The sequence below is a fragment of the Heloderma suspectum genome, chromosome 1, assembly GCF_057233095.1.
Source record: "Heloderma suspectum isolate Gila_16-S chromosome 1, 16-S_ref, whole genome shotgun sequence".
NCBI classification, from domain to species: Eukaryota; Metazoa; Chordata; class Lepidosauria; order Squamata; family Helodermatidae; genus Heloderma; species Heloderma suspectum.
In genome coordinates this window covers 144,890,806-144,916,324 of record NC_139458.1, presented here as the reverse complement: position 1 = coordinate 144,916,324, position 25,519 = coordinate 144,890,806, and the positions used below count along the sequence as shown (strand labels likewise).

Here is a 25,519-nt window from a genome sequence, read left to right as displayed (position 1 = left end):
GTGATCAGTGGTTGGGGGAAGGGGGAGGGCCAGGGAAAGGGGGCATCACCATCTGGGGAACCCCAGAGTGCCAGATGGGGAGCCCAGGTGGGCTGAACTTGGAGCCCAGGCCCGAGGTTCTGCACCTCTCCCCTACAGTATGTTCGTGCCAGCCAATCTTCACACAATCTGTCCCGGAATATACTATGAGCAGTTTGTGCAATCCATACCTACTCCTGTATCCCAGCCTGGTCAGCACTTCCATTTCTGGGTATTTCAACTAAGGTTGGAGACAAATCCAAGTCTATACTGGATTTTATGTTTTCAGAAATGAAGGGATGAGCCATTACTTGTTTGTTTGTCCGAACAGTTTTAGATGTAACCTAAAACTTATGTGAAACCTAGTAGGGTCTAATGCAGTTAAGTCTGTGACTCTTCCTCCATTCCATCCTAAGAGTCTGATCATGCAGACATCAGGACATTTCCCCCCTCCTCTTTCCCCCACCCCCTCTTGCCAACCTGCTTTTTATAACAACTTGCCTGATGAAGAGATCTGAGGAATTTGAAAGCTTGCCCAAATTTTGTGCATACTTGGTTGGTCCTAATAAAGGTATTGCCTGACTGTGGATTTTGTAACTTCCACTTCTGAGTTTCTGACTGTGAAAGTTAGTATTTCATAAACAGGTATTTATCCTTCCTACAGTGTTACTTATATGTGCCTAGGGTCTAGCCAAGTTTTTGCCACATCCCTCATCTTATCTAATGTCCTGCTGTTCCTCCTTTGTTACCAGATCTTCAATCATAGATTAATATACCAAAAATATGGTTGGTGAATAACCAGTGAGGACAAATTTTAATTAGTGGGTTTGAGACTGAAAGCTACACTTTTTATTTAAATGAAAAAGAGAACACTATATATGGACTTTCCTTCTATTTCACATTTCCTTCAATATCTTGAATAAGCCACCTCTGCTAAAGTTTTTGTGCAGATTTATTTAATATGCACATTTACATTTAACTGACTAATTAAACAATCAATTAAAATTCAGATAGCTGGCTTTAAAAAGATCTTTAAATCAATGAACACGTCTAGCTGTTTCACAGAACATTTTGCAATGGTCTTTAGAAGTCACAAAAGTTAAACTGAGTTGAAAACAGTTTAACTGTGTAACCAGCCTTTCTCTACTTAGGGTCCCTAGACATTGTTGGACTACAATCCCCATCATCCCTGACCACTATCTAGGATGACTGGGGATTATGGAGATTGAGGTCCAGCAACATTTAGGACCCTGGGTTATGAAAGGCTGCTGTAGATTATGTTTTGTCCACATGGAGGGAACCTTCTCTATGTAGAAAATGTCAAATGTCACACAGAGAGTCAAAAATTCTGCTCCCATGAGTTCAAGTAAGTGTGTATTATCTGTATTTCTTCCCCCACCCTTGACTATGTCTATGCAGTTGGAGAGGTCTTTAGGTTAGGGATTGTCTTCCCCCTTTAAATGTCACTTGGACCAGCGAAGGCAGGTTGCATGGTTGTGTGATATCCCAAGAGCAAAGCACAGAATGATGTGCAGCTAGAGCCCTGTAGAATTCCTCCCCCAACACCCAAGAATCAGTCAAGAGGTCTGCTCTGGTCTGTCCCTATGACTGGAGAGGGACAGTAGGGAAATTTGAGTACTGGAAATCAAAAGACTAGTGCCAACTCCAAGGAGAAACCTACTAAATTCCAGATGTGTAGACAGGTTGCATAGCCTGGTATATCTTGAGAAAGGGCCGGCAGCCTAGGAAACATAAATCAGAGGCAGAGAGAAAGGGACCTTCATTAGTCAGGGAGATTAGTTATGGCGAAGGGAACACAAACAGTAAGAGGCCAAGACAAACAGTCTAGCCTGGAGGAGATGTTTTTAGTGACGCTGCCCCCCCACCCACCCCCCCGCAGCCAACAGGGCCAGGTCTGTGACAGCGACAGATGCCTCTGGAAAAAAGCACGGCTTACTCAAGCAGCAGGCTCTTTCTTTGCTTTCAGGCAAAAGGGGTTCCAATATCCCCCCAAAGGCACTAACTCCCCCTACCCAGCTCTCTGTTGCAGACATGTGCTGACTGCCCCAAGCCCAGGAAATGGAAAATCAAATGAGAAAGCAGCATTCAGTTTGGCATCCAAACTCATGCAAATAATACACCCAACACGCAGGCCCAGCACGTTCGCATTAGATAGGGATATGGGGGGGGGGGTGAATATATTTTTATTTATTTTATCTTTATAAGTGAAATAAACAATACCAAAATTACCAACAACCTAATCAATACTTCAGTTTCCCAACAGTACAATATTCTGATGAGGACAATAATAGGGATATGGTTGACAGTTAACAAAGACAGTGTTGGGAATATAACTGCATACCTTTTAGACTGCTGAAAGCTCAGCATTAATATCCTTTATTGTGCTGTGTCTTGGAATCATGATAATTGGTAAGAGCGAGCATTGGCTTTACAGAGCATGGCTGTTCTTATGCCCTTATCAAAGCTAAGAGGTGTGGGCACTTTCAGCCCTAGGAGGTCATAATGATTTTTAAAACAAATGGTGGAGGAATTGGAGCTGACTTGGAACAGGTGAGAATGCTTGTACCAATCCCACATGGCAATGCAACATGCATGCCAAAAGAAGCTGAGGAGGGCAAAAGCAAAAATGTGTCAGCTGTGGTCATGACTGGAGACTGGCACTATGCATGTAGCACAGTAAAGTGGTAGAATGCTGAGGTGATAGGATAGGCTGCAATGCCTCGGACAACAGATGTGGGATACCAGTTTTAAATGCCTCCCATGTAAAAAATTAAGTTCGGCAAAGAAGAAAACTAGCACTTCAAGGAGAATGGTTCCAAAACAGCCCTTTGTCTGTTCTGGCTTTCTTTTTGCAAGGAGTCCTTACTTTAAGAGAGCATTCAAAAGCATACTCTAGGAGAGCATTTGAATTTTGACTGCAGGAGAGGATTTAGAATCTACATTCTAAAATGGTGCGGTCCACTTTGTCACCTCAGCATGTTACCAACTTATGGCGTTATACGTGTAGATCAGGTCTTAAGGACCATCTGCAGAGAAAGACAGACATTATGGGATTCCTGATCAACCAACAGACATGGTATCTTGCAGTCTCTTGGGAGCTACGTCTGTATGGTGTTGTGCGGAATGGAAAGGCCAGTTACCTCCTTTTGACTCAAAGTTGGGAATTCCGTGCATGATGACATGGTGCAGGAAGAGGGGCTTGTTGTTCATTTTGATGGTGCCAGAGAGGAGACCGCTGAAGTAATGGACATACCTGGAGTAGAAATCAAGATAGTCATGGGGCAATTAGCTGGAGTAACTTGAAAGACTGATTCTTCAGTGAAGAAAAAGGATCCTTCTCAGTCTATGAATCTGGATTTTTTTTCTTTTGTTAAAACTCAAGGAACTCTTTGTTATTTAAGCTAAAAAAACTAATTAATAAAAATATTGCATTCCTATTGCATTTCTTTAGTGCCTTAATTGAAACATGACGCATGAGAGCAAAGCTGTTGCCATTTTCAAAAATTATGTCTGTGAGTCTCTGATAATATTCCTTGTCCCAGTGCTGTTAGGACCATTTCCAGCCTCTTTGTTGACCTGAAAGACCTATGATTAGATACCTGGACTGCATTTCTCGGTTAACCAGGAAGGGAGGTACACACCAAGGAAGAGTAAAAGTGGCCAGTTAACAAGATGGCGCCTTCCCAGGCTCCATAGCAAATGAGGATATCTACCCTTTTTTGTTGTTGTTCTTTCATTTGCATCCTCTATGGTGCAAGTGATACTTACCTGAGAGTAAGCTCTATCAAACCCAGTGGTACTTACTTCTGAGTACACACGTATAGGGTTGTTCTCTAAATCACTTTTGATTTTGCTATTGGGTATGTGCCAAGGACAAGGCTATTTGTTCTCTATTTCAATTTATATGCAGGTTTGTGAATGATCTGATAATCGTTTTCAGTACTTAAAAGGCTGGCATGAAAAAAGGTGTTTCTATGATGCAACTCAAAGTTCATACTTTGATGCTGAAATTATCACTGAGTGTCCTTTAAAAGGAGAGTGTAGGCTAAGACGTTGCTAGAACGTAGAACCTGAAAAGCTTTTGCAGTTTAAAGAACAAGTACATACATTGCTGGCTTCAGCACCACCTAGTGAAGAGGACAGGAAGCACAGTAGGAGCTAAATAGATAACTTACTAGCAACTTTTAAAAATTCAGCAGGACAGAAAGGTTCTCTTTGCAACATAATTAATGGAATCAGAGCTGTTTCTTCCCCCTGCTGTGGTCCTGAGGAAGATCCTTCTTCTGAAGCTTGTATTTGCTTTGGGGGGAAATCTAATACTGGGGCCAAAGTCAGAAATCTACATTTAAAGTCACATGTAAATTAATTGTCCCTTATCCTTTCCGCAATGGAAAGCAGAGGCACAAAGGGCTTATTCAAAGCCTGCTCTGTAGACTATGGTGTTTTATCCTTAACCCACAGTGTCCACATATTCAGTTGTACTCTGCCCACATTTAAAAAGCCAGAGCCTCACATCTTACTTTACTCTCATCGATGGATAACACTCATTTCATCTCATGAGGCAAGACAAAGATTTACAGTCAATGAAGTACACAAGCAATTGCTCCACTGCAGAAAATAATATTTTACTATTTATCAGGGCTAGGATTGAGCAGAACCTTTAGATTCCACCCCAGGGCATGGAATGAATCTGTTCTGGTCCACCAAACCTCCAGAGTATTAGGTGCTGGTATCTGGAGTGGATTCTGCAATCCACTGCAGGCATGTACAGTGAGGCCCAGGGTGGCTAGAACATAAGCCAAGGCCTCCGACACACCAAGCAGGCAGTGATATAGCTGTTGCCTTGGTATGCCACTGTAGCAGACGAGAGGAGACCTAACATAGCTTGGGGGCAGACCTTTCCTGGGTTACTCTAGGCCTCCTCTTGTCTTTCTTTCTGTGGCCTCCAATATGCCAAGTGGATGGCAATATTGCTGCCCCTTGGAGCATGGAAGGCCTTGGAATAGGCAAGGGGAGCTCTAGCACAGTCCAAAGGATTGCCCTTGAGCTATGCCAGGCCTCCTCTTTTCTTTCGGAAGCCTCCAACACTCTGGATGGGCAGTGATATTATGGAGCAGAGGAGAGGAGGCTTAGCATGATCCATCAGGGGTCTCTCAAGCCATGCTAAGCTTTCAGCAAGCTGAGGGTGCAGTGATATGAAGCCCCCCCCCCACTTCCAATGTGCTAGAATCCTCCAAAAGTGGGTGGTTAATGTAATGGGGCTGCGGGGAGGCTGCGCTGCACCCACCACTTGTGTATTTCCAGAATGGCCCCAGAACACACCGGAAAACAGTGGGTCCTGGGTATGTTTTGGAAATACTTCCATCCCAATCAGAAGCCATCGTTCTGGTCTGGATTCTGGCTGAGTTGGAAGCCTGCCTCATCCATAATTCTTGGTTAAAACATTGTACTGAAGACGTAATAAATAATACAATGTAAAGCAGCCTTTCCAAACCTGGTGCCATCCGAGTGTTTTGGACTACAACTCCCAGAATTCCTGACTATTGGCCATGCTGACTGTGGCTAACAGGAGTTGAAGTCTAAAGCATCTGGAGGGCACCAGAGTGGGGAAGGTTGGTATAAAGCAAACTTGGCTTTATCCAAGAAGTGAAGACATAATCTCCCCAAATGTGTATCTGTTCAATGGGCCCTGAAAACATCTCTACACGTTTGGTCTGAGAGCAAAACCAGGAGCCACCACCCCACCCCAAGAGAAAGCATGTAGCCCAGGCTCAGTTGGACTGACCTCTTCTGTGATGGCTGCCCCACTGGAATCACCTTGTCCTCACAGAACCTCTTCATGGCAAACCGGTCTAGCGCTTGGTCTGCACTGTGAGATAAACAGAAGGGTCAGCACAGATGTGTTCCATGGGAGATGGAAAGTCTTGGTTGGACTGACAGCAAAGAGGAGCCCCAATAAAGAACTTGTTTTGTTCTTCTTCCCTAATCTTGTACGTATATAGGGAGTCTCACTAGGAAACTCATTCTAGCCTATTTCTGACCTATTTCAAGCCTTCTCACTCAACTACAGTAGGTTGTTTTGCTTATTTTCTCCAACAACAAAAAATGCTAATATTTTTAGGCATCTTATCAATCAAATGAAATTTAGCTAGTTAAGCACATTGGCCCAGGAAATCAACTGAGCTTTTCACACCTTCAGTACCGCAATACATCTTCATCTATCACAGCTCATAGCACACTTTCTAGAACAGAGAAAGGAACAATCTCATCACTTTTTAGAAGTTCTGCCTCCTCCTTGGACTGCTGGTGGGAGTAGATTAGATGGTTATAGAGAAGGCAACATGGTATTACCCTGTGGAAGCTGGTGGCTCCAATGTCAGTGGAGTGATGAATCTGCTCCAGGTTTCACTCAGAACTCTATGGGAGCGATCCAAGCACCTTGGATTGCTCGTTTAGATCTCTGACTGGTTCTGGCTGAAACCCAGAGCAGATTCACTGCCCCACTGACATCGCAGGCACTAGCCCCCACTGGTATTGTTGTTGTTGTTGTTCAGTCGTTCAGTCGTGTCCGACTCTTCGTGACCCCATGGACCATAGCACGCCAGGCCTTCCTGTCCTGCGCTCTCTCCCGCAGCTTGCTCAAGTTCATATTGTTATTACCCCCGCCAATAATGAGCATTTTCTCACTAACCCCTGAAGATCAAAGACTCTGCACTCCATCTCAGCAGCCCTAGTACATAAAAGGACACATCATGTTCTCATCCCTCTTCATTGGCCTCACTTTCTGGCCACTCCCCCATCTTATGCCTATTCACCAGATGGTTGGTCGGCAAGAAGCTTCTTCGGGGCCCTTCACTTCCTTATGAAGAGAAAGAGGCTTTCTCCAGCATCCAAGAGCTGTGGGCAGAGCTAATTCTCATTAGGTGTGTGAAGGCTAAACTATACAATATGACCCGGATAGGGGTCCTGCACACTTACAATAAGGTAAACAAAACGGTGAGAATGGGGAGAACAGCTCTGATAGCGCCCAATAATAGTGTTCAGACACATGTAGGAAGAAAGCCAGACTATGAAGGTCAAGGAACACCTCATTACTTTGAATGAGTTCAAATCTCCAGGGCCAGAGTCCTAGAGTCATAAAGGAACTGGCAGAAGAACTCTCAGAACTGCTGTCTATTCTCTTTGAGAAATCATGGAGGACGGGGGAAGTGCCAGATGACTGGAGGAGGGCTAACGTTGTCCCTATCTTCAAAAAGGGTAAAAAGGAGGAACCTGGGAACTACAGACCAGTCAGTCCGACATCAATCCCTGGGAAAATTCTGGAGCAGATCATAAAGCAATCCATCTGGAAGCACCTTGAAAACAATGCCGTGATTACTCGAAGCCAACATGGATTTGTCAAAAACAAGTCCTGCCAGACAAATCTGATCTCATTTTTTGATCAAGTAACCTCCCTTGTAGACCGTGGGAATGCTGTAGACATCATATACCTCGACTTCAGCAAAGCTTTCGACAAAGTGCCCCATGATATCCTGATGAGCAAACTAGCTCAAAGTGGGCTAGATGAAACAACGATCCGGTGGATCCACAGTTGGCTACAGAATCGGACTCAAAGAGTGCTTATCAATGGGACCTTCTCAAACTGGGGAGAGGTAACGAGTGGGGTACCGCAGGGCTCAGTCCTGGGCCCAGTGCTCTTCAACATTTTTATGAATGACTTGGAGGAGGAGGTGCAGGGAATGCTGATCAAATTTGCAGATGACACAAAATTGGGAGGGATAGCTAATACTTTGGAAGACAGAAACAAAATTCAAAGTGATCTGGATAGACTGGAGCGCTGGGCAGAAAACAACAGAATGACATTTAATAGGGACAAATGCCAAGTTCTGCACCTAGGAAAAAGAAACCAAATGCACAGTTACAAGATGGGGGATACGTGGCTCAACCACACTACAAGCGAGAAGGATCTTGGAATTGTTGTCGATCACAAGCTGAATATGAGCCAACAATGTGATGTGGCTGCAAAAAAGGCAAATGCTATTTTGGGTGGCATTCATAGAAGCATCGCTTCCAAATCCCGGGAAGTACTAGTTCCCCTCTACTCAGCACTGGTTAGGCCTCATCTGGACTACTGTGTCCAGTTATGGGCACCACACTTTAAGAAGGATGCAGACAAACTGGAGAGGGTTCAGAGGAGGGCAACAAAGATGATCAGGGGACTGGAAACAAAGCCCTATGAAGAGAGACTGAAAGAACTGGGCATGTTTAGCCTTGAGAAGAGAAGACTGAGAGGAGATATGATAGCACTCTTCAAGTACTTGAAAGGTTGTCACAGAGAGGAAGGCCAGGATCTCTTCTTGATCATCCCAGAGTGCAGGACACGGAATAATGGGCTCAAGTTACAGGAAGCCAGATTCCGGCTGAACATCAGGAAAAACTTCCTGACTGTAAGAGCAATACGACAATGGAACCAATTACCTGGGGAGGTGGTGGGCTCTCCCACACTGGAGGCCTTCAAGACGAGGCTGGACAGCCATTTGTCAGGGATGCTCTGACTTGGATTCCTGCATTGAGCAGGGGGTTGGACTCGATGGCCTTGTAGGCTCCTTCCAACCCTACTATTCTATGATTCTATGAATCAGCTGCAAGCTACGTCTTCCACATAATGTCTGGTTTAGCTCTAAGCTCCAGACACCCCCAGAGAAATTCATATCAAGACCATGAACTTTGATGCTGAACACAGGATAGCATGTGTGCCTGTATGGCAGCGGATGAGGTAAGCCTTTGCTTCAGAAGAGTACGTGCCCAAGTCTTGAGGGTTTTGGACTGCTTTGACCAAAATAGGCATGCTAAGTCTGCAGGGAGTCCAGAATAGACCATCCACCCCATTGTGCATGCGCGCGCGCGCGCACACACACACATACACACATGATCACCACTCAAAACATTGTCTTCACTGCCTCTCCACACAAACATGGTGTGAGGCTCTCTTACCTGGCTGAAATGTTGCTGTAGTGCATGTAGGCAGCAATGACAACCCCTGTTCGCCCTCTGTTGCCCTGCAGGAGATATGAGCAAAACAAGGTGATTAGTACGGCCAGCAATAAAAGCACGTAAAAGAGAAAGTGCCTGTATCTTCACTGAAGCGTCCAAATGGATGAAACTCTCCAAAGTGCAGGGAACAATTACAGATGGATGAATCAGTCTGTTCTCAGTCTATACCACTTCTGCATGGGTTTACCCATAAATCCATTCCATCACATTTCCACATTAATCAGAATTAAAAAAAAAATAAATCTGCACATAAAATGCATTTATATTAGCAAAAAAGGAAAACTTGGGATCGCCAAAGTCTTGGGATCAAGATGGAGTTCTACAAATTCCATCTTGAAGCTCATTCCAACTCAAGCCATATCAGATTGCGAGCTTCATTTTTTTCTTTTCACGTTAAGATCCATGCATATTTTTGTGCATAGACATCAACTGTGCACATCTTTGAAATGTACGCATTCTTCTCCCGCTGATTAAAACGTACTTGTGTGCATTTTTCAAAAATGCGATTTTTCATGTGCATTTTTCAAATGTACACATGTTGTCAAATGCATTTTTTGGTTAACAAATCGCATTGCAAGCTCAGAAATGGGCAGATTTCAAACACAGATCATGTCTGGGTATATCCTGATAAAAAGTTTCTCACACATCCCTAAATTAAATACATATTTTGAAACAAATTTTCCCACAAAATATGCCTTTCTACATTCCTCAAGCATCCCTAGGAACAACTGATATACTCAGGTTTTGGATGGGAACAGATTCCCTTCAGGTAAGTCATCCTATTAAGGAGATTAAAAGAGACCCAGAGTAAGCTGGGTCTCAGAGAGAAACTGGATGGGTCATTCTGTTTCTGCCCTTATCATGCCTTTCTTACCAGGACAGCATGACTGAACAATAGGTGGTGCTGTCCCCTTTGAGACTGACTGAGCAAATGGTGGGATCTAGTATGCTGCTAGAGATCTCTGGTTTTGCTACATCCTCCCAAACCCAACTTTTACCACTGTGAAGAAAAGAGTTGGGAGAGGACCCATAATCACCGCTCAGACACAGAGTGGAAGAACAAATTGTCCTACATGTTCCCATTTAATAGTGGATAGTCTGGGACATGGAACTGGGAGAGCAGTGTACACATATCTGCTTGGCCTTAGTGCCAAGTTAGTATGGGCAAAACAAGGATACAGTTGGTTGGTTTGTTGGTTGGATGGTTGATTAATATCCCACTTTCCCCCTGAGGTGTTTAAGGCTACATACAAGTTTTCTTGTTCCTCATTTATCCTCATAACAACACAATGTGAGGTAAGTTAAGCTGTGAGAAGGCGGCTGGTCACCTGATAAGCTTCATGGCTGAGTGGGGTTCGAATCTAGGCCTTCCCAGTTTACCTACCTCACAGCACTATTCTGATGATGAATAACTAAGGCATTGATGCAATAAATAATGACACATATTAATGTTGTTAGGACCGTACTTCACCTTTGCACATTAAAAGGTACCTGCTGCTTTAGGTTTGCTTATTTAGAAATGATAAACACCTATCAAACAGTTGCCCCACAATTTCACTATCTTCACACATCAACACAGCTCTGTGCAGCAGGAACAGACAGGGCAGAGACAGAAGGGAACAACTGCCCAATGCACCACTAACCAAATACAACATCTTCAATATGCAAAAACCTAACCACACAGATACCAACCACACAGTAATAAACTGCAACTACGTACAGAGACTACGTAGGATTCGACCCAGAAAATTAAGAAATGCCCCATTTTTCCACCAGGGAAAATCTATGGGCCCAAGGACCAAATTGAATGAGATGGGGCAGCCTCATTCATTTATTCACCAGTTCGCTGCAATCACATATAAATTATGCTGAATTGTTTTTTCTTACATGAAATGGAGTGTGTGGGTGAGGGAAGTGAAATCCCCTACCTTGCCTTACCTCAGTGCACTCCATTGCTTTAAGCAATTTTCTCTTAGGCCAGCTCCAACACTGGAAAAGAACTGAGCAGGGGAGAAATGGAATGCAGTGAGGTAAAGTGGCAGAAGGGCAAAGAGTTAGCAATAAGGATGTATGAGAATCTTGTTCCAGTTCATTAAGCATCAGAACTTGCCCTGTTGTTCACAACCCTGAACGTGAACGCAAACAAGAAAGCAGTTTTTGGCCAGAGCTTGCATATTCCCAAACTTATGACTGCGTTCAAAACATATGTCTGCTAGAAAAATATGTTCTTTAAAATGTGCATTTTGAAGGGGGGGACACCCAAATTTTCAAGCTTTAATCCATGGGGGTGAAGTGTGCATTTAGGTGAATGCTTTTAAAATATACACACCCAAATGCACACTTTTTCCATGGGTGGGGCGGGGGAGCTCACATCACTGCAGGCCTTACAGAAGTCCCTGAAGACTTACCTGTTTCTTATTGCGTTTTCTTAAACACTGGGTTGTTTAATTAATCAAATGGTTTTAGCAGTAGTTATTTAATAGATCTTAGTGCTTTTACTTGGTTCAATGTGTTTTGGTAATATGGTTTTATTACCTTAGAAATTTTATAGTTATTTATATTGTATATTGACTGCTGGAGGCCACCTTGGGAGGGGCTTTATCCTGAAGGCAGGATATAAATGTTTCAGATAAATAAACAAAGACACAAAAGGCAAACAACATTCATAAGCCCTGAAATGAAAACTGAAGTGGCAGATGCCCTCCTTAAAAGCCAGGGAAACATAGGACCATGGAGATTCAATTCTGATTTAAGATCCCAGTTAATAAACTGACATTAAACCAACGTTTCCCATTTTGGACTTAACGGGAAACTGTAGTGCAAAATGCTCCCAAACTGTGGAATGCACTCCCTCAAGAACTATACCTGAACCCCACTCTCTTGGCTTTTAGAAAAAGTATGAAGACACATCTTTTTAATTTAGCCTCTTAAATTACGTTGTTTTAAAGTTTTACTATTTTAATGGGGTTTGTTCCTTGTTGTTTTAGTTCCTAATTGTTTCAAATTGTTTTGCAATGCCTTGATGGCTTTTCAGCAAATTAGGCAGTATAGAAATGTTAATATATAAATTACATAAATACATAAACATAAACAGACCAGGATCAAAGTGCCAAAGCTGGCACACGAAGGGAGGAGGGAAAGGGAGAGGAAGCACACAGCAACACCCTAAGCCAGGAACATTTTGTCCAAAAAGGCTGCCCAAGTTGGATGCCATCAACATATTGATGACACCTCATTCAAAAAAGCCCAAATAATCTCTAATTGGTTTGTGGAGATTTCGAAACAAAAAGAGGGCCATACCACCCAACTGCTGAAAACAAAATGGATTAGCCCAAAACTGCAGTACACACATTTCTGATGAATCCTCCACAGTTATCCAACATGTGTGAAGTCCATATGCATTTGCATCAGGAAAATCTAGATACTGGCCTAGTTCAAATATAATGCTAACCCATGGTACAGGTTGTTGAATTCTGGGTTGCTGTGATGTGTGAATGCAGACAAACTAACAAACTATGGTTTGTTAACCACGAACAACCCAGAAAGAGAATCAATGGATTGTTGTTGGGTTTTGAACTTCAGGTTGTTTAAAGCACATGTTGTTATTACATGTAACCCAGCACCAGGGATTCTTCATGGGTTTTTTTGCTAGGCTACGGAGGTGGCAGGCAAGAGCAGTAAAAAAGAAAATACACACACACAGCTGCTCTACATGCCAGAACTACAGCATTGCAAAGGCATATGGGATACAGGGAGGGAGCCGGCAAAGTGGGAGGGAAACAAACAACCCAGGGATTGAGAAAACAAATCACAGTTTGTTCATCCATCTTCCAGAGAAACCATGAGTAGGGCAAATAAACTGTTCACGCAATAGGCTTCGCAAATATTTGCGTAGCCTATCATGGGGAAAAAAAGGGACGCAAATGGCGTAGTGGACGCCATTTGCGGCCGTAAAGCTGGTAGATTAGCCTAAATGCAGCTGTAAATGGCTGCATTTAGGCTGGTCTACCAGCTTTACGGCCACAAATGGTGCCCACTATGCCATTTGCATCTGGAGACTCAGTTACCCTACCCCAGCGATATGGCACGGCAATGGCGGCCGGCTGTATCACCAGCAAAGTGGAGCCGGCGGCTGGCTCCGCAGGATCAACACTACGAGGGAGCCAACCTGCACAGATTCCAGGAGGAGGCAGAGGTGAATGCTCCATTCCACCACAGGCCCCAATGGGTCCGGATTCTTGGGGTCCGTGGTAGAATTCTCCCCCATCCCTACAGTACAGGCACAGAAGAAAGAAAGGATCTGTTTTTTCCACTGCCTGCATTTCTGATTGAAGGCTAATGCTGTGAACAAAAGAGCAACAACCTCCAATGCAAATACTTCCTTAATGAGCAACAACACTTTCCACCCTCATACATAAGCAATAGCAATGGGAAGCACAAAATGTCCAAATATAGAAACAATGTTGCCTCATCAATGTAACACCAGCACGGCAAAGGGAACAAGGAGAGAGTGGAAGTGCAGAACAATTATGTCCCCATCCGCAGCTCCTAGCATACAAAAATGAGTAAATTGCAATGCAAATTCTCCATCAGTGACCATGAAAAGATCAGTACAACACAAGTGGGATGGCCTCCACTGAAGCTTTCTAAATGCATATCGGTTTTTATACCAGTCTCACGCCCAGGTCTCCTCTCAAACCATCTTGGGAATTGTAGTTCGGTGAGGGTGCTAAGAATTCTACTTGATATGGTTTATGTTAGCTAAGGATTCTGTTAGTTAGACTGTAGCTTATCTCCCCTCAGGGTTACAGCTTCCAGGATTCCCAGTGGAGAGGGAATTAAACCACTTAAATCTGTGATATAGCCTAGGGATGGATGAACCTGTTAATTTTGGTTTCTCTCAGTTTCTCATTTTTTCCAGTCTTATGTTTGGTTTATCCCAAACTTTGAGAATTTCCCCAGTCTTAAGTTCAATTCCTCCTAAACTTCGAACTCTTTAAAAAAAAGGTGTGCATGAAAATTTGTATGCAATTTTGTGTGCATTTCTCCAAACGTATGCATTTTTTAACAAAACTTTGCTTAATATACACACTCTGTGCAAGTAATCTGCTGATTTGGAATGCATTTTTGAACAGTATTTTCACTAATATCTACATTTTTGTGTGCACCTTTTCCTTATATACTAATTTCTGTATGCATTTTTTGATGGGAGAACTCCATTGCAAAATTCAGAGAAGTGCAGATTTCCAAGGATAACTGAGTTTTGGTTTGCATATTGGTTTGACAGTGTGAAATTAAGTATGTTCACATTAAAATGCAAGCTGACCAAATTTCTTCGCTTCCCTAGTGTAGTCATGCCACAGAGCACAAACCTGGAACAATACCAAGTGACAGCCATGGAGAAATATGCAGAGACCAACCACAAACATAGCAGCAGCAAAATGCAACAATGAAACTAAGAGTGCCATCACACTGTAGAACCCACAATCCTGAGTGCTAGACAAAGAGAACAGGAAATGCTGGTGGAAAGAGCAGGTATTACTTCCATCACAAGAGCAGCGTGCTGAGACTCTGCCCTCTCTTTTCACCACCATCTACAGTGAAGACAGTCAGGAGACAGCACAAACTGAGCATCTAGTCAGGCGTGACCTTCTGGCATGAGATGTGAATATGTTTTAAAGCTGATCACCCAGAAACACCATGCGTACAGCCACTCAGTTCATGTGCGTGGTGACTTTTCCTCCTGCTTGTGCTAGCTCTGTGCTTGTGGAAGATGGATCACGGCAAATAAAATGGCAGCTTCTGTCTCTGGCCAGCAATTCAGATGACCTATCTGCCATGAGCATGAAGCCAGGGAGTCCTGACCACAAACACTGCTGTCCCTCACAGCAAATCCAGTTGTCATGTGTCTGCTGAAAAGGGGATCATTCTTTGCAATATCTGAATTTAATCTACTCTGGGGGTTCATTTGGTGCTCTCATACATTCAACTACTGACTGCCAAAGGATCTTCTCCTTTCCCATGGCATCCTAATCCAAGGAAAGCACTACATGGAAATCCCCCAGGGGAAACCCCTTCTCTTCTCTCTCACCTTATTATGGAGAACCACCACATTGTGAGGATCAGCGTTGAGCCATGTATCCATGGCCTTGCAGATGCTGCATATCTTCTCCAGGGCAGGCGTATGCAAGTCAGGCCATCCAAAATCCAGCACCTGTGGCACAAGGAGAGAGGAGGTTTCCAAACAAGAGGAAGGAGGAAAAACAGGGAAAGTGTTAAGGAAGGTGAGAATTTCCCCCCTTGAATGCTTTTGGTTAGAAAATGCTAGTTTACCAAGATGCTCAAGTACACAGATCAGCAGGCTTTGCTCTACCATTAGACAGGGTGAGGCAGTTCACTTTAAGCACAAGATGTTGAGGTACCATTAAAGGGTAGCAAATTCCCAACTCAACAGCTTATTATTATAATTTAGCATCATTAGCAAGGACATCATTTGGACCTCAGGCACCAAAAGGTCTCTAGCCATTTCTGCAAATCAATGCAGTTATTTATTCTGGAACCTGAGGAATGGGGCTGCCAAAGAGTGCAGGTGATGCTACACTGTCACAAACATAAAATACACAAACATAAAATAAAAGAGACCAAGCAGTAAAAGAAAGTTCAACTAATTCCAGTGGAGGGGAAGTCTCTGTATGAGGAAACCCTATCAGAACATTCAGGGTTGAGCCCAGGCCACTTGAGATGTCCAAGGACTCCAATTCTGAATCAAAGTTGGAGCAGGTAGATCAGGGAGCAGAGGAGGAACCTCCCACAGAGCCCCCAGGCATCAAGAGAGAATCTTCCCAAGGCCTTGACAAACAGATGGCCCAGTCTGAGTCACCACCTCCCCTCTCCACTGTGGGAACCCAAGTTTCCGAGGAGGAGGAAGAGGGGTGTGACTCGAGAAATGCCAGAGGTGTCACAAGTTGAAGCAGGTGGAGTTAAGGATGAGGCTAAGATGCTCTGTCAGCCAGGATAGCCACTCTTAGACGACAATGTAGAAGAAAAGCCACCCTAAGGGAGGGGCATCACCATTAGGCAGGTTTAACCAGTGTCCACAGGCAAACTGTCAGCAACTTCACTACCCTGCAAATTGTCTTCCCTAATAGAGATCTTAGAATAGTAATTTAGAGTCAGGGGCAGTTTAAGAGCTTCTTTGAATCTGCATTGTGGAAAAGCTTGCCTTTAGCATAATAAAGCCATGATAGCTTGAACTAAGAGTCTCTGTTTTGTTGATTGCGAAGGGGGAGGACAATCAAACATGACACACCCCTAGTCAAAGCATGAAAACATTACCTGCATGTGGAACAATGTCCCTAGGAAATGCAGCAAGATCAAAAACTGTCCTCCAACAAAATCAAAAAAGAGTCATCCACATGAGCTGGCACATCATGATGGGGAGGACAGAAGGATATGAGCCTACAACCTAGAAAGGGGACTCACTCACCCTTCCAACACTGCCAACCAAAGTGCCCCATTTTAAGTTAATGACCCCATAGAGAGCTCTTGCCACATGCTTTTTGTCAACTGTATGCAGCATTGACAAAAAGCGTTGACTCTGTATGCAGAGTCGGACACGACTGGTTGGGGACACCTTTACCTTTTTATGCAGCGTGTGAACATCAGAATGTCCATATCCCTGGTGATGGCAGCATCACAAGCACACAGATCCTACACAGGATCGGGGAGCTGCATACTATGGAGAGCTTGTGCCATATAAGGTACTACCCCAGGGAAATGCACTTGGGCAGCCTCCTCTGGGGACTGTAACATTGAAATGGGGCCTTGATTGCCAGATGACCAGTGCTTACAATCTTGAGCCAACAAAGCAAATTACTACCCAGCAATATACTTGGTCAGTGGGGTCTGAGGCAACAACGGAGGGGAAGGCAAAACAGTTATTGCTCCCTCCATACAGGACAGAAATGCAACTTTCCTCTCATGAGAGCGGCTGTTAGGTAACTTAGGTAGAGCCAGTGTTCTGTAATGGTTAGAGAGCATTGGACTAAGACAGGGGTGACCTGGATTCTAGTCCCCACTTGGCCATAAAGCTCACTGGGTGGCTTTGGGCCGCTCACTGGATCTCAGCTTACCCTACCTCACAGGGTTGTTGTGAGGATCAAATGGAGAGGAGGAGGATCATGTAAGCCACCATGGGCTCCTTGGAGGAAAAAAAAGGTAAAGGTGTCCCCAGCCAGTCGTGTCCGACTCTAGGGGGTGGTGCTCATCTCCATTTCTAAGCTGAAGAGCCAGCGCTGTCCGAAGACGCTTCTGTGGTCATGTAGCCGGCATGACTGAACACCGACGTGCACGGAACGCTGTTACCTTTCCCGCCGAAGCAGTACCTATTTATCTACTTGCAATTTCTTGCTTTCGAACTGCTAGGTTGGCAGGAGCTGGGACTGAAGGCGGGAGCTCACTCCGTCACGCGGCATTCGCGTCTCGAACTGCTGTCCTGCCGACCTTCCAGTCTGCAGTTCAGCGTCTTAACCACTAAGCCATAAATGTAACAAACAAATAAGCCAAAAAACTTTGCATTTAAAAGCATAGTTCCAAAAGCAAAGATAAAAATGGGAACAGGTTTTTCAGTTCTTCTTAAGAGGGGGTACTCTTTACGTTCTCATGTCTTAGCAAGCAGCTGTGTGGGGCAAGGGAGCAATTCTGTCCCTGTTGCCATTCTGCTGAGGGTGTCAATGAGGGTAACTAGTTGCCTTTGCAGTAAATGCTAATAACAACTGCCATCACACACACACACACACACACACACACTCCTTCACAGATGTTGAGGCTGTATTTCTATGGAAGTCTGGGAGCCCTGGGCAGATTGCTGAAGAATCTCTCACAACTCCTGAGAGTCAAAGGCTCTTAAACAGAATATGAACTGTTTCATATTCATATGCAGTCAGCTTTCCTCAGTGAATAATAGACTAGCACCAGCTTGCAAGATGGATGTTGACGTTTCATGCTCACAAGGTAGGCTTTAGACAAGCGAGCCACTCTTCTTTCAGCCTCAGCTCCTACCCCTTTCAGGGCGGTTCTAAGGATTGCTGAGTTAATGTGCAACAGCTTCCCCCAATCTGGTGCCCTCCAGATGTTTTCACCGATAACTCCCAGCATTCCTGACCATTGGGCGTTCTGGTTGGGGCTGATGGGAGTTGTCATCCAAAACATCTGGAAGGCATCAGGTTGGGGAAGGCTGATGTACCAGAAGCACTTTGAGCACTCAAGAAGTACTCCATAAACTTGGAGTATCCAGATCCCTTTTGTAAACCCCTTTCCCTCTATCTTCTTCCTTTCTTTGCTTTCATTACAGCTGCCCTCCACTGCAGCCAGGCAGCTTCCTTCGCTCCCAGGAGACAAGCAACTTCCTTTCTCTGCCGCCAGAAGGCTCAAGAAGGTTTGCCTTTTGCCCCTCCTCCATGACAACCCCTTGCCAACCCAACATTATCAACCTGCTGCCATGATGGCTGAATATATATGGTGGCAAACCGAGAACCATCACCGTTCCTCCAGGATTTAGAGCAGAGAGGCGGAATAAATATTTCAGCCATGTGCCTGGCTCTGGGTCGATGAACAGCCTCTTTGGCTGCCAAAGACAGCAGCAGAAGGACAGGATTAGTGGACAAAACAAACAGAAAGTGCGAGAGATGTACATACAGAGGGCTTAAGGAGCTGTACATCAGAGGGGAATCCAAAAAGAAGAACAGAAGCTGCTCAGGCAGCCCCCTTTCGATGCCAAGTCTAGAGCCAAAAAGCACACGATGCTGAAGGAAAGTGGATCTGATGGGCTGGGTTGTGATATTTTCAGACTCGGAGGCACTGGGTTCAAATTTCCAGCTTGAGCCTGGCTTCACAGACTGCACAGCTTTTGTTCAAACCTGATCCAGTGAACCCAATGCCAACCAAGGGAGCCTGGTTCTTCTTCATTCCAGTGTTTCATAGCTTCTTTTTCCAGAGATGCCCAGCCTGGCAGTCTGAAACATGGGCCCTGGGCTGTGACTGCTGATGAGTGCACGTGGGTCTCCCTGGGCCACTGAGCCCATTGGTTTAATTATTCAAAACAGCAAGTGGGAATGCAAACAGATCACAACTGTTTTCTTTTGGAATTTCCCCTCAACAGCTGTTGACCTCTCCACTTGAAGCCACGGTTCTGGAGTTTGGGCCCTGGGGTCCCTGCCACTGAGCCACTTTGTCCTGAGCCACTGAGCACAAAGCAATTCATTTTCACTGCTCCTGCCCTAATGTTCCAAATCCCAACATCATTTCTCCATCTAGTCATGGGAGATGATGACAAATTTAAGAAAACAACGATATGGTTAGAGGACACTTTCCACGATTCAGTGGCTTAATCAACACCATTCTCCAGACTTGCCTTTTGCTCACTAAAGTAATTGTTGAGGCTGAAAGGATGCAGGTTTGGGGTGGGGGAAGAATGTAATGGCAATGGCAATGTCCCAAGATCAGACCCACATACTTGACATTTTGCTCCCTGACAATGTTCTGCATAAAGCAGGGGTGGAAACCTCTTTCAGCCTCAGGACAAATTCCATTTCAGAGAAGCTCATTCCAGTGGTGGGTGGGACTAAAGGCAAAGGGCTCCAAACACCAAAAATGCCAGTATATTTTAGCTTAAAGCTCTTACTGCCAGTAACTCAGCTTTAGGTGAGGCATAGGAAAAAGAACCTTCACTGTGGTGGCCCCCTTCCTGTGGAACTCCCTGCCTTTGGAAGTCAGGCAGACACCAATGTTGCATTGCTTCTGGTGCCTCCTGAGGATATTGTTATTTGGGGAAGCCTTCCTTGAGCCAACAATGTGATGTGGCTGCAAAAAAGGCAAATGCTATTTTGGGCTGCATTAATAGAAGCATAGCTTCCAAATCCCGGGAAGTACTAGTTCCCCTCTACTCAGCACTGGTTAGGCCTCATCTGGAGTACTGTGTCCAGTTCTGGGCACCACACTTTAAGGAGGATGCAGACAAGCTGGAGAGGGTTCAGAGGAGGGCAACAAAGATGATCAGGGGACTGGAAACAAAGCCCTATGAAGAGAGACTGAAAGAATTGGGCATGTTTAGCCTTCAGAAGAGAAGACTGAGGGGAGATAGGATAGTGCTCTTCAAGTACTTGAAAGGTTGTCACCAAGAGGAAGGCCAGCATCTCTTCTCGATCATCCCAGAGTGAAGGACACGGAATAATGGACTCAAGTTACAGGAAGCCAGATTCCGTCTGAACATCAAGAAAAACTTCCTGACTGTTAGAGCAATATGACAATGGAACCAATTCCCTAGGGAGGTGGTGGGCTCTCCCACACCGGAGGCGTTCAAGACTAGGCTGGACAGCCATCTGTCAGGGAAGCTCTGACTTGGATTCCTGCATTGAGAAGGGGGTTGGACTCAATGGCCTTGTAAGCCCCTTCCAACCCTACTATTCTATGATTCTATGACCAGCCACACACAGTTCATTAAATTAAGTCTAATCAGAATTTGCTTTAAAAAAAAATGATTTAATTGTTTTAACTTGATGTTTTATTCTTTTCTCTTTGCTGTTCACCACTCCAAAATCTTTTGAAGTGGAGTGGTATATAAATATCACTCATAAATAAATAAATAAATAAATAAATAAGGGATGGGCAAAAATGCAGTGTTCAGCCTTGTTGAGGTTCTCTGAATTCCTTCTCGAAGCTTAGTTCACCTCGTTCGTGTTCCCAAATGCGAGCACCCTTTTTTATTGGGAAAAATGCTCATTTTTTTAAATGTCCATTTCCCCCAGTCAAAAAAGCGCATCCCGCCCCCCTAGGCTAAAGCATGAAAATGGGGGGGGGATGTGCACTTCCACAAGTGTGCACTGTTGAACACGAACGCAAGTTCAGGAAATGGCGAACATTTCCTGAGAACTGCACTCCAGCTCATGTTTGGGGTTGCGAACGGGATATGTTTGCATGATTTGTGAACAGGGACAAAATTCTCATACAACCCTAGAGAGTCATTTCAGCATTTCAGAATGGGTGAGGGAAGCTTCACTATAATCAGGAAACCACCAAAAAAAACTGAGGCTGGGTGAAAGAGAGTGAAGCCAGAGGAAAGGGCTGTGGCCACTGGAGGAACCCCAGAGGGCCGGATTCAGACTCCTGGAGGGCTGGATTTAACCCTCAGGCCTGAGGTTCCCTACCCCTGGTGTAAAGGTAAAAATTGGTTTTGCCACTTTGTAACTTAAATAAAAGTCATGTGCTGTGTCCCTGTACTTTCCCCCAGCAACCATTTTCAATGGAAATAAAGAGTTATGTTCTCTAACCTCTCCTCTCTCTCTCTCACTCACTCACTCTCCTCTCCACTTGAAATGTTAGTTGTCTATAAGCAGTTCCATCTTACCTTGGAGTGGAGCTTGCTGATATCATGCCTCCTCTCCGACAGGTTAAAAAGCTAGTGGGAGAGAGAGAAATACATACCATTAGAAGAGTTGGCTTGTGTGGTGGATGGAGGGCTGGACAACAGAATGCAGAAATTGGAGCAGCAACTACAGAATTTGATGGCTAAGGCATAAGGTTTTTTTTAATATGCATACGTGCTGCTTCTTCCTGGAATTGCAAGCATGAGTTTTTAATATTATTATTATTATTATTATTATTATTATTATTATTATTATTATTCTGGATTTGTAGAGTTGTTGCTGTGTGCTCAGAGGCACACCCGCACATTCGATGCTGTTTGCTAAAACGGAAAGTGAAATGGATTTGTGAAGTCGGCAGGCTTCCAGGATCTTGACGCTGCCAGCCTCAGCTTCTGCTAAAAGAGAACAGTGGACAAAATTAGCAAGGTTGGTTGCCTGGGCCAAATGGACATGGAGAAGTGCCATGACACAAATTCACAATTAAAAGGAGAAATCAGTAGGGAGGTACGGATTTTGTGTGCATTTCATAGGTTGGCAGGTGCCTTTTGTTCCGTCATCGCATGGGGGGAATGAGGGGAATTTACATTTTTGGCTGTTTTTTTTTTTTTTATGTATCTGCCTGCAACTACATCTACATAAATTCCAGAAAGTAAGTCCGTGGAATCTGTGTGACTCAGAAAAAGCCGGTCCACTATGGAATCTGCAGGTTGGATTAATAGAAAGCCAAACTCATTTGATGCCATTGCAGATTTCTCCAACATCCCTAGAAATCAGTAAAGAGGTGATGGCCCAATGATCAGGAAAATGTCCAGGCTTCAGTGCAGACCAACAAGAAAAGTTTGTAAGGCATGAGCTTTTGTAGGAAGCGCAGCACAGTGACAGGGGACAGAACACGGTGTGCACAGAATGCAGTTGCACCCTGCATGATGTTTTAAAAGCAGAATATGTGTAACTGCAATCTTGCAAGGGCCCTACCAAGTAACTGTCGCCATGCTTGGATTTCAGCATTTGTGCCACCTCCTTCAGGTTGCTGCAGAAGGTCTGCTCCTCCGATAAAGTTGCAAAGTTGACGGCAATGATCCGTTCTGTGACATATACCAGATCTAGTTCACAAGTGTCCTCCATGTTCTGATTTAGGCTCAAGCTCCTAGGTCAAAGAGAAGCAATTGAACAGTCAGTGATGGGGACATAAGAGCAAAGGCCTAAAGATATGAAGCGACTGTCTGCATAGTCATCCTTGAACATTGTTTCACTTTGCTTCTGCTGTCAAGTCTAGAGTGTGTTCACAGAGTGTTACAAGTGGACAATTCCTTTAAAATGCAATTGTTCTGCTACAAGTGGACAGTTCCTGTTAAAATGCAATTAAAACAAATGCGTGATTCAGAACATTACTCAGGAGCAGAGATGGGCAAATCTGTTGATTTCGGTTTCTCTCAGTTTCTTGTTTTTCCATTCTTAAATTTGGTTTGTCCCAAGCTTTGATAATTCTTTTCAAAATTAAGTTCAGTCTGTCCTGAACGTTAAGAATTCATTTTTAAATTTCACATGAAAATTTGTAAGAATTTCTTTTCACATTTCTCCTAATACACTCACTTTTATATGCAGTTTTGCCTAATATATACATACGTTGCAAGCAATTTTCCTAATAAAATACATTTTTGAATGTGTTTTCACTAATGTGTGTATTTTTGTGGGGTTTCCCTTAATATAAATATTTTTGTATGCATTGCTTGATTGGAGAATTTCATAATAAAATTCGGAGATATGTGAATTTCAAAGGATAACTTGAGTTTTGGTTTGCATATTGGTTCAAAACTGTGAACTTACCGAAGTTCGCATTAAAATGTGAACCAAACAAATTTCTCCCCCATGCCTCTCAGTGATACTCCCTCTCAGCAGAGGAAAGCTAATTCCCAACATTTCTCTTTTCCCAAAGATGACCTTTGTGCCTTCCTTTCGTTGGAATACCACTGCAACACAAGGTTTTGCTCCATCATGCAGCACTACTGATGTGAACATGGAGATGCGAAACCTAGTTTTACCATGAGACCAGAGCAGCCAGAGAAACTATGGTGAAAATAATTCTACAATAAAGATGTTAATGCACTGTTGCATTCTGTGTGTGCGGCGCGGAGGGGAACATTTAAGCCTTTTGCATGAGGGGCCAAAACTGACTCTATAACCAAGCACAAGGTATTAAGGAAACAAAACTGAGAGTCTTGTAGCACCTTAAACACTACCATATTTATTATACCATAAACTTTCATAGACCAGAGTCCACTTTTTTTTCTGATGCAAAATTCACATATGTGCAGCACTGAATACATGTCCTGAGTTCAGAAACTGGCTGTCAGGGGATGTTCATGGTTCTATGGGAAAAAAATCTAAAACAAATGTCGACTTGATGTGCAGGATGGTATGGGACTTGTGCGATAGTATTCTGGCCAGCACTTTAAATCAGTAACAAATACTAGCAATAGTGTGGCACCCTGTACAAATCCAAGCTAATAAACACTTTTTCTACAAAGAAGTATGAGCCCATATTAAAGCCCACGGGAAGTGGGAATTAAAAATGCAATGGCTATCAGTCATGATAACCATTTAATGCCTCCAGAGGCAGCATGGAGGCATTAAATCAGAGGCAGCACGGCTCTGAGTCCAAGAGGCTGGGGAACAACAGCAGGAGAGCGCCATTGCCTTCGTGTCCTGCTTTGGGGCTTCCCATACGTGTCGGGTTGGGCACTGTGGGAAACAGGATGCTGGTCTAGACAGGCCTTGATCCAGCAGGGCTCTTCTTATGTTAAGGCTACCCCATTTACTTCCAAAATGCCAACAACACCCAATTTATTCTTGTCCTTCTGCCATGCGCGTATGCCAGTTCTCTATGCTTTTCAATAGGAACAAAGCACAATAACGGTGGGGTCCAAACATATGAACTAACATATCAAATAACTATTTGGAAAATCTGACCCTTGCAAAAATTGCTTATCAACTTTTGCAGATAAATATCCCTAATTGGTGCTTTCAAGTATCAGCAGGGCAGAAATATCCATGGAAATTATAAAGACGGTTGTGCATATTCCCAATTATGAATAGAATGGTTTTGGGTTTCACAGGACAGACTCTTTGGTGAAGCAATCTCATCAAACAGGAAGCCTTACCTTGAAAGTTTACGTCGTGCCTGAATAATTTTGGGGGATTTTGCGAACACCTAATAACATGACAAAAGGAGAAAAGCCAGTTTACTACATTACATTACTTCAGTGTAAAACAACACAATCAGCAGGAACTGAAGAAATTGGTCTCCTGTTGCTTAGCTTCTGGAATCCATACTGATGGCAAAGGTACAACCTGACCTGGAAATTAGTTGAAGAGAGATTGGGTGGCTTGGAGAAGATATTTTCTACTCCACATACAAAACCTCCACCTTCTTTAACATTTCACAAAAGCTACTGTTGAAACATTTGGATTTTAGCTCTGTGGTTGCATCAGTCATATTCAGTTAATGTGGAGCCAGAAATCCCCTTACCCTGCTTGGACAGTACCATTCATCTCCTCATGTGGGCATTTACTGAGACTTTGAGGGATGGTCATGATGTACCGCTGTTCCTATTGGCCCGTTCTGTCTGCAAGGAGGAACACTGCTGGGCTACTGTGTTACAAGTCTGCTGCCACTTGAAGCAGTAGCAAAGCTTTTATATTATGTAAAAGGAACACTGCAGCCTTGTGGCACCTCGTTTCTACACGGAAAGCCACCCTGGCCCTGAGAAATGTCACCATTTTGCCCAACTACTGAAGAAGGCAAAAATCGCTGGGCTGAATAATTGGGCCCTGCACAATATTCAATGGTCATTTAGGACAGAAACATTTCCTCTCAGCCATACAATTCTGTAGAAGCCCAGGGTACTGTTTATCCCATTCATTAAGGCTTGAACTTAACAGGGAGCTCCATGTTCTTTTCCTCTGCACAAAAAAACCCAAATCAGGATCAAAACAGACATTAC

General features: G+C 44.0%; 1 protein-coding gene across 10 annotated transcripts in view; it reads right to left on the bottom strand.

Annotated features, from left to right (window-relative positions):
• Positions 1–25,519, bottom strand: part of TNS1 (tensin 1) — a 445,218-nt gene that overhangs the window by 106,118 nt on the left and 313,581 nt on the right. For 7 of the 10 annotated variants that reach the window (XM_084806390.1, XM_084806321.1, XM_084806397.1 and 4 more), the window contains 8 exons: positions 24,677–24,726; positions 22,491–22,662; positions 21,497–21,547; positions 15,185–15,307; positions 9,034–9,098; positions 5,825–5,908; positions 3,180–3,292; positions 1,700–1,760 (listed from right to left, as the gene is read on the bottom strand). In XM_084806390.1, coding sequence (XP_084662516.1) covers positions 1,700–1,760; positions 3,180–3,292; positions 5,825–5,908; positions 9,034–9,098; positions 15,185–15,307; positions 21,497–21,547; positions 22,491–22,662; positions 24,677–24,726 — 719 coding nt within the window. Of the gene's footprint in view, positions 1–1,699; positions 1,761–3,179; positions 3,293–5,824; positions 5,909–9,033; positions 9,099–15,184; positions 15,308–21,496; positions 21,548–21,573; positions 21,996–22,490; positions 22,663–24,676; positions 24,727–25,044; positions 25,403–25,519 lie in introns of those variants that run through there. The other 3 variants (XM_084806371.1, XM_084806341.1, XM_084806380.1) reach the window with 3 other exon arrangements.